The sequence below is a fragment of the Acinonyx jubatus genome, chromosome A1 (assembly GCF_027475565.1).
Source record: "Acinonyx jubatus isolate Ajub_Pintada_27869175 chromosome A1, VMU_Ajub_asm_v1.0, whole genome shotgun sequence".
NCBI lineage: Eukaryota > Metazoa > Chordata > Mammalia > Carnivora > Felidae > Acinonyx > Acinonyx jubatus.
The window spans coordinates 88181869-88191827 of NC_069380.1; the positions used below are offsets into that span (position 1 = coordinate 88181869).

A 9959-nucleotide genomic window follows, 5' to 3' on the forward strand; every position below is an offset into this window, starting at 1 on the left:
TCACAGAGCTATAACAAACAATCCTACAATTTGTATGGAACCACAACAGACCCCAAATACCCAAAGAAATCCTGAAATAGAAAACCAAAGCTGGAGGCATCACAATCCTGGACTTCAAGATGTATTACAAAGCTGTAATCATTGAGACAGTATGGTACTGGTACAAAAACAGACACTCAGATCAAGGGAACAGAACAGAGAACCGAGAAATGGACCCACAAACGTATGGCCAACTAATATTTGACAAAGCAGGAAAGAATATCCAGCGGAATAAAGACAGTCTCTTCAGCAACTGGCGCTGGGAAAACTGGACAGCGACATGCAGAAGAATGAACCTGGGCCACTTTCTTACACCATACACAAAAATAAACTCAAAATGGATGGCAGACCCAAACATAAGACAGAAAGCCATCAAAATCCTAGACAGGAAAGCAGGCAAAACTCCCTTTGACCTCAGCCACAGAAATTTCTTACTCAACATGGCTCCAAAGGCAAGGGCAACAAAAGCAAAAATGAACTATTGGGACCTATTCAAAATGAAAAGCTTCTGCACAGCAAAGGAAATAATTAGCAAAACTAAAAGGCAACCGACAGAATGGGAGAAGATATCTGCAAAGGACATATCAGATAAAGGGCTAGTATCCAAAATCTATAAAGAACTTATCAAACTCAACGCCCAAAAAAACCAATAATCCAGTGAAGAAATGGGCAAAAGACATGAATACACACTTCTCCAAAGAAGACATCCAGATGGCTAATAGACACATGAAAAAATGCTCAATATCACTCATCATCATGGAAAGACAAATTAAAAGCTCAATGAGATATCACCTCACATCTGTCAGAATGGCTAAAATTAACAACTCAGGCAACAACAGATGTTGGCAAGGATGCAGAGAAAGAGGATCTCTTTTGCACTGCTGGTGGGAATGCAACCTGGTGCCACCACTCTGGAAAGCAGTGTGGAGGTTTCTCAAAAAATTAAAAATAGCACTACCCTATGACCCAAAAGTTGCACTAACACGTATTTATCCAAGGGATATAGGTGTGCTGTTTCAAAAGAGCACATGCACCCCAATGTTTATCAACAATAGCCAAAGTATGGAAAGATCCCAAATGTCCATCAATGGATGAATGGATAAATAAGATGTAACATATATATATCACATATACATATTGTATATACATATACAATGGAGTATTACTCAGCAATCAAAAAGAATGAAATCTTGCCATTTGCAACTACGTGGATGGAACTAGAGGGTATTATGCTAAGTGAAATTAGTCAGTCAGAGAAAGACAAATATCATATGATTTCATTCATATGAAGACTTTGAGAGACAAAACAGATGAACACAAGGGAAGGGAAGCAAAAATAATAGAAAAAACAGGGAGGGGGACAAAACATAAGAGGCTCTTAAATATGGAGAGCAAACAGAGGGTTACTGGAGGGGTTGTGGGGGGGGATGGGCTAAAATGGTAAGGGGCATTAAGGAATCTGCCCCTGAAGTCATTGTTTCACTATATGCTAACTAACTTGGATATAAATTTAAAAAAAAAAGAAAGAAAGAAACAGTAGAGACCCACGTGGTAGCAAAAGACCTCTGTAAAAGTCAGGCAGGGCAGACATGGAGTGGTGCTGAACTGCATAGACCTCAGACAGAGCAGAAGCTCAGGTGGACTGGGACTGGGACCATTGTGGTCCCTTTTTCAGAGAACAAGAAGCTTCACCTGGCACCAGGTACTTGGTAAAGTCATCCATTGTGGATATGGCCAATGTGCTTAAAGCCTAGAAGGTGTCATGCCTTGCACCAGGGGCTGTATTTTATGGCCTAGCAGGGAGTAAAGGCATCGACCACTTACATATAGCAGGAGCATAAGGGCTGGGAACTGAGAAACTGTGGAGTGAAGTGGGTGTATGATGGGCTCCCTGCCTGAGCAGGGGATAAGGTGGGGACAAGGAAGGTCTCTGGGAGGAAAGAGGCCTGAAAGATGAGGAGTTAGCTCGATCCCCAGAAGAAAGCACCACAGAGTGGGAAAAGGCACAGTTCATGCAACAAAAGCAAGAAATCCTTTGAAAACCTGAAAGCTGCAGCAGGGCTGGGGTACAATACGTGACTGGAGGTGGCTTGGAGGCCAGACTGGGAGGCCCTGCGAACCACAAAAAGGGAGCCAGGTATTCCTTAAAGGGCAAGAGACCATGGGTGATTCGTCATGCCAAAATTCAAATCAGAGTTTTTACTTTTAAAAGTAAAACAGTCCCTGTTTAAAACAGTCCCTGTTCCTCAGACTGTAAATGAGTGGGTTGAGCATTGGAGTGAGGATGGTGTAGAAGATGGAGGTGGCTTGGTCTCTCACTGGTGTTTTAGTAGAGGCCCACTGCATGTAGCTGAACATGGCTCCTCCATAGTACAGACCCACCACAGCCAGGTGGGAGGAACAAGTGGTCAGAGCCTTCTGTTTACCCTCAGTGGAGGGAATCCTAATGACAGCTTCAAGGACCTGGGCATAGGAAACCACAATGACACCAAGGGGCGGCAGCAGCAGCATGACCACACAGCAAGCATAGATGAGATCCTCAAAGAGCGAGGTGTCAGCACATGAGAGGTGCAGCAAGGCAGGGACCTCACAGAAGAAGTGATCCACCTCCAGAGAGTGACAGCAGGGGGAACTTAAGACCATGCCCACATCCATAACACTGTCAGCCACCCCACCCATCCAGGATGCCAGGGCCAGGAGGGAGCAAACCTGCCAGTTCATAAGCACAGGATACTGCAGGGGGTGGCAGACTGCCACATACCGGTCATAGGCCATGATTGCCAAGAGGAAGCACTCTGCTCCTCCTACCCTGACCACTAGGAAGACCTGAGTAGAACAGCCACCCCAACAGATGAACTTATGGCCCAAGAGATTAGCTGCCATCTTGGGCACCACTGTGTTCATCATGATCAGATCCATTATGGAGAGTTGGGTGAGGAAAAAGTACATTGGAGTGTGCAGGTGCCTATTAGCCTGGATGAGCAGGAGAAAGATGTTGCCAACCAGGGCAGCAACAAAGGCCAGAAGGATAAGGGAAAAAAAAAAAAAGAGGAAATCATATGTTGAGTAACTGAACAGTCCCAAAACGATGAAGTCTGGTAGGGAGGTGCGGCTCCAGAGCTCTATGGCTGAGATCCTGAGAACAAAGGAGCAAACAAATGAAACTACTAATCTGGCATCTCCAAATAACCATATTTCTCCTGTTTCTTCTAAAAGACAGAGCCTGACCCTCTGACATGGCCCCACCCTTTCCTCCTGCAGTGAAAATCCATTTTTTCTTCAGCTTCCCTCAGATCCTTATCTACCAAGATGTGATCCTTACTTCTCTCAAAACACAAGGAGCAGAACCCCAGAGGAAGGGAGCCAGTGAATGCAAGGGATAGAGATAAGGGGCTTAAATGACAGGTGAATAGCTGTAGACTTAAGACATAGGTTTAAGAGGGGAAGTGAGGTATTGGGAGACAAGAAAGAGAAACGAGGAGAGAAAAGGGATGACAGGTGTAAGGATAAATGCAAACTAAAAATTAGGAGCACCTGGGTGGCTCAGTCAGTTATGCTCCCAACTCTTGATTTTGGCTCAAGTCATGATCTACTGTTTGTGGGATTGAGCCTCACGTTGGGGGCTCTGCGCTGACACTGAAGAGCCTGCTTAGGATACTTATTATGCCCCATCTCCCCATTAAAAGAAACAAGTAAATAAACATTTATAAAAAAATAAAAGAAGTGATTACCCCCTCTTAGAGCATTTACTTTAGAAAACTTTTCATTGTAAACCTCCTTGTTTCTGCCTTTTATTTAAAACTTTTAAAAACTAAGTAAGCTTCTTGCCAGCTTTCTGATCCAGGAGTGTCTTTCTCAAGAACCTAGGATCCATCTCCTTGAAATGTAATTATCAAGGAAGGTAGTGCCCCTATCTCCCAGGCTCTGTGGGAGAGTAGGACCCTAATTCAGCAGGCACCATGCTCTAAGTGGCAAAACCACCTCTTGTCATAAAGTGTGAGAAGTTTATTTTTCCTTTGGATAAAGCCAATTAACTAACACAGATTGCAACCCCCTTTACCAGGTGAATCTAAGATGAGCTACGTGTCACAAATGGTACTGTCAAATCCTCTTACTTGAAGACCAGTTCTTGTTTATCTCAAAAGCATATTTGTAATGGGGTGTTACTGCCTGTCTATAAAAGGGTGATATTTCTTCTGTTTTGCATTCTCTCAGCAGATTACCTCAGTAATGGGCATCACATTCTGGTTTAATGCTTGTTCAAAAATAAAAATGTTTTCTATGTTGGATGAAGATTTTCATTTTATTTGTTTGTTTCCTTATTTATTTATGTGATTTACTTATTGTGTTTATCCAATACAGGTACTGAAACAGAGCTAAATATTGATGTCAAATGTATCATGAGAATCTCATGATGCCTCTCTGGACATATCCACCACTCTCTTCCTTGGAAAGGAGAGAAGAGACTGGAATATGCCTATCTCCCAGTTGTACACCAGTCACTTCACATAGTGCCAAACCTAGGTTAGGTACTAACCTAATTAGAACCACTGAATATTCTAAGACACTCTCACTGAATTTACTAAGGAAGGAACAGCCAGTGCTCACTCCAGAAGTGGTAGAACTCCAGGGGATATCCTTTTTTAAAATTTATTTATTAAGTAAAGATGCCTTGATACCACCCCTGGGTCTCTGGGTCACTGAGTATGAAAAAGGTCCCTTATATGTGGATTTTTAAAAGCCCTCCAGGTGATTATGATGGGGAAATAGGTTTACATGCACTGGAATAGGGCCATCTGTGTGCATAACTCTGGCTTTATTTTGGAAGTGGTGAGAAAGCTGTCTAGAGTCAGATCATGGCAGTAGATAGGAAAGTCATAAGACATAGCAAGTTACAGAGACATTCCAGTAAATGGAGCCAGAACACAGCTCAGGGATGTAGATTCCAATATCAGCACAGGCAGGAATGGAACACAGCCACAGTCACCAGAGTGGCATGGAAACATGTGTGGGAAGGGTCAACAGGTCTGCCTGCTGACTGTGGAGCTCAGTCCAGAGACTAGAGAATGGATAAACAAGGACACAATTTTGCCCAGTTAAACTAGATTACCATCTATCTGGTCTCTGATGCCAACAACTTTTGTCACCTGACATCAAGGAGGTATCTGTGTCCAGTGTAAGTCTCTAGGCTGAAGACTGAAGTCAGAAGAACTTCTCTCACTTCTTGGTCACTTTTAGTATCTCATCTGTCAGGTCTTCCCTCACACCCTTCAGCACCTCCCAACCCCATTCAGTTCACCACAGTTCACCTTCTGCTCCACCTTGTGAATCTCAGCTGAGATGTGCTAGACCCAAGAACCATGCAAATGTCTAATCCTTAGGGCAATGTGTGACCAAATGGTGGCTTGGGAAAGGCTTTACACACACTTTCCTCCAAACTCTAAGGCCCCAAAATAAAAACTTATGGAACTAAACATCCAAGATGCTCTTCTGTTTCTCATAAAACTGACAATGAGCTCATGTCCCAGGTTTATATCTCTAGTTGCATATCAGATGTTTCAGGACACCTAATCCAGCTCATAATGAGCTCAGGGAATAGACAGAATCTCCACACTAAGGAAGAAGCCAAAATTAATGAATTGACTTCAGGAAAAAGTTCATTCCCCATAGCCATAACTCTGAAAAACACCCCAGATTGCATCTAAACAAAGGAAGAAGGCACCTACGGGACATCCCCTGACATATTCACTCACACTTCTCTCAGAGGTCTTCACCCTTACCTCACCCATGGGTGCTGGAAGAGAACATGATCATCACTGAGGGTCAGAGTGAATACCTAAACCTACAATCTGGGAGTTTTGTCATGCATGACAGGACCCTGGTCAGTTATTCTGCAAAACTTGTACTCAGTTGATGTTCTATTTTATTTGATTGGTCATTCAACAAATACTTACTGAGCACTGTGGACATAAATGAAGACCAGCCAAATGAGAAAAGAAAAGGCTATTTATTCAGAGCTTTCATATCAAGGCAGTCAGCCACTTCCACTTGTATTTTGGCAGAGACTCAAAGGTAGAGTGGTTAAACTTTAGAGTGGAAAAAAAGAGAAGCTTCAGGTTTGCTCCAACTGGGAATTGTTGGCATAGGAAAGAAGGAGATAGGTTAACTAAAAGCAGGGTGGTTAGGGACATGTTGGGATTTCTCTGGTTTGTCTTAAGTTGGAAGTGGAGAATTAGGGAAGCTGGAAGTTATTAACCAAAAATATTAATTTGAGTACTATTGTTACAGAAATTACCGTTTATCTTCCTAGATTTTACTAAAGTTAGAAGTCCGATTTCTTCCAAGTTGGACTTATGGCAGGCTGACTTCCTAGGCTGTTTATTATAGATAAGGGGGTTGATTCCTGGACAAATTGCTATAGTTTGTGGGTCAGAGTTCTATTTTTGTGCCATGATCCAGCCATTGTTGGTTTGTATGTTGTATCACAGCAATGTGATGACTTATCCCTGGAAGTAGGAACCTGGAATCTGCATTATTGAGGAATATCTACCAGGTGGTTATTTCTCCCTGAAAAAGCTTGAGAAGCATTGAGAAGAGGATGGGATGACACTGCCTATTATCTCAATTAAGGCTATGTTAGAGGGGTTCCCATGGCTATCTCACAATTCTCATCTATGTCAGCTGAGAGAGGAATCAAAGGAAAGACCTCAGAACTCATGCTTAAGATGGATCTCCCTGATGTGCTATAACGGCTTCTCAACTACCTTGCTCTGCTCTGAGGTCTCACATTAGGATAGGGTTGTGTTGCTTATTTGATGTTCATTCCTACTTCCAGTGGATGATGCTCCAGCTCAGAAGAGGTTGCCTCGTTTAACATCAAGTTCATCTGATGGATCGACTCATAGGTGAAATCTAAAACAAAGAAGATGGGGAGGAATTCCAGGCTCACCTGCAGTAGGACTAGACATCTGTGGCCTTTCAATGTACTTTGGGGAAATTGACAACATTCTATTAAGGATGAGTTTTGCAGCATTCACCAATTTTCTCTTTCCTTCTCAACCTTGTTATCACTTGTATATCCCAAGAAAGTGTTCAGATTCATGTAATATAATGCATCTCTCTGTGCTTTTCTCTCCTTTGGCTGTGAAAAAGGCCTCCGTCTTTTCAAAATTATTTTTTTCTTCATTTTTAGTTTTTCTCATCTTTCTACTTTTCTGCCCCAATTCTTTTAATATCTATTAGGTTATTAAGATCAGTAGAAGAGAAAATAGTCCTTCACATGTTAACCATAACCATTTGTCTTATGTTGGCATACCTGGGACTAGGAATCTAGGCAAGTATTGTATTTGGAAGGTGACCACAGAAAGTAAGTAGAGAAAAGTGGAATGGAAAGGGCCAACACAGGGCCACAAATATGGATGAGTGGGGTTAAGTCCTGTCATGACTTCAGGGAGTGTGCAATACATTCTTGCAAGTTGTTCACAGAACCCAACTCAAAGGGCAAGGAAGCTGGGTCATTTTTCCACCGTCCTATGAATGGGCTGTAGGCTGCTCTCAGGGGTATGAATTCCTCAGCACCACTGGTCTCCCCTGCAGGTGGCTAACCCCACACCCCATCCAGAGAAGACACAGGCAGAGTGGCAGAGTGTTTGCAACATTTGCTGTTGTGCAATGGTACCTTGAATACCTAGAGACTATGGATGGGGTACTGAGAACATCTACATTTCTGGACTTAAATAAACATTTTTAAAAGTTTTAAAATTTCCAGCTAGCTACCATAGTGTGTAATATTATTTTCAGGTGTACAATATAGTGATTAAAAACTTTTACACAATACCCAGTGTGCATCACAAGTGTGCTCCTTACTCCTCATCCCATATGTAACCCATTCCCCCAACCACTTCCCTTCTGATAACAATCGGTTTGTTCTCTATAGTTAAGAGTCCACTTCCTGGTTTGCCTCTCTCCCTCTTTTTTTCCTATGATTGTTTTGTTTCTTAAATTCCACATATGCGTGAAATCATATGGTATCTGTCTTTCTCTGACTGACTTATTTTCTTTGCATGATACTCTCTAGCTCCATCCATGTTGTTGTAAATGGCAAGATTTCAATCTTCTTTATGGCTGAGTACTTCTTTATCCGTGAATCAATTTTATGGACACTTGAGCTGTTTCCATAATTTGGCTATTGTAAATGTTACTGCTATAAATTTTGAAGTGCACAGATTCCTTTCAATTACTGTTTTTGTATTCTTTAGATGAAAACCTAGAAGTGCAATTGCTGGATTATAGGGTAGTTCTATTTTTAATTTTTTGAGAACCTCCATACTGTTTTCCAGAGTGGCTGCACCAGTTTGCATTCTGACCAACAGTGCAAGAGGGTTCCCCTTTCTCTACATCCTCACCAAAACCTTTTGATTTTTGTGTTATTTATTTTAGCCATTCTGATAGGTTTGAGGTGATATCTCATTACAGTTTTGATTTGCATTTCCCTGATGATGAATGATGTTGAAATTTTCATGCCTCTGTTGACCATCTGTATGTCTTCTTTGGAAAAAATGTCTATTCACATATTATGCCCATTTTATACGATTATTTGTTTTTTGGGGTGCTGAGTTTTATAACTATTTTATATATTTTGGATATTATCAGATCCATTTGTAAATATCTTCCCCCATTCTATAGGCTGCTTTTTAGTTTTCTTGTTTCCTTTTCTGTACAGAAACTTGTATTTTGATGTAGTCCCAGTAGTTTATTTTTGCTCTGGTTTTTCTTACCTCAGGAGACATCTAGTAAGAAGTTGCTATGGCCAATATCAAAGAGGTTACTACATGTGTTCTTCTAGGATTTTAATATTTTCCTATCTCACATATAGGTCTTTAATCCATTTTAAATTTATTTTTGTGTATGATATAAGAAAGTGGTCCACATTCATTCTTTTGCATGTTGCTGTCCAGTTTCCCCAACACCATTTGTTGAAGGTACATTTCCCCCCCCCCCCCCCACTGGATATTCTTTGCTGCTTGGTTGAAGATTAATTGACCATACAGTTTTGGGTTCCCTTCTGGCTTTTATATTCTGTTCCATTGTCTATTTTTGATCCAAGGCCATGCTGTTTTGCTTACTACAGCTTTATAGTATAAATTGAAGTCTGGAATTGTGACGCCTCCAGCTTTCCTTTTGTTTCTCAAGATTACTTTGGCTATTTGGGGTCTTTTGTGGTTCCATACAAATTTTAGGATTGTTTGTTCTAGGTCTGTGAAAAATGCTGGTGGTATTTTGATAGCGATTGTCTTAAATGTGTGGATTGTTTTGGGTAGTATGGACAGTTTAACCATATTTGTTCTTCTAATCCATGAGCATGGAACATCTCCATTTCTTTGTGTCAGCTTCAATTTCTTTCATTAGTGTTTTATACTTTCAGAATACAGGCCTTTCATCTCTTTGGTTAGGTTTATTCCTAGGTATCTTATGGTTTTTGGTAAAGCTGTATATGGGATAGATTCCTTGATTTCTCTTTAAGCTGCTTAATTATTGATATATAGACGTGCAACAGATTTCTATACGTTGATTTGTATCCTGTGAATTTACTGAATTTATGTATCAGTTCTAGCAGCTTTCCGTGGATTCTTTAAGGTTTTCCATATACAGTATCATGTCATCTGCAAATAGTGAAAGTTTTACTTCTTCCTTACCAAAGTGGATGCGTTTTATTTCTTTTAGTTGTCTGGTTTTTGTGACTAGGACTTCCAGTACTATGTTTAGTAATTATGGAGATTGTGGATATCCCTGTTTTCTTTGTGGCAATAGAAGAAAGGCTCTTAGTTTTTTCCCCAGTGAGGATGATAGTGGCTGTGGGTTTTCAAAGATGGACTTTGGTTTATTTTATTTTATTTTTATTTTTATTTTTTTCCTTTTTT

At 41.0% G+C, this 9959-nt stretch overlaps 1 protein-coding gene across 1 annotated transcript; it reads right to left on the minus strand.

Moving 5' to 3' along the window:
• Positions 1–2244: 2244 nt before the first annotated feature.
• LOC106970350 (olfactory receptor 2M4-like) lies at positions 2245–5828 on the minus strand. Its single transcript, XM_015066965.3, has 3 exons — positions 5820–5828; positions 5317–5384; positions 2245–3175 (listed from the first exon to the last, which is right to left on the minus strand). The coding sequence occupies exons 1-3, from the start codon at positions 5826–5828 to the stop codon at positions 2245–2247; spliced, it is 1008 nt and encodes a 335-aa protein (XP_014922451.3).
• Positions 5829–9959: the final 4131 nt, after the last annotated feature.

Excerpts from the sequence above, each read along its gene's own strand:
- LOC106970350 (XM_015066965.3), bottom strand. Across the intron at positions 3,176-5,316 it reads GAACTGAATGGGGTTGGGAG|GATCTCAGCCATAGAGCTCT; the intron begins GTGCTGAAGGGT and ends CTTTGTTCTCAG.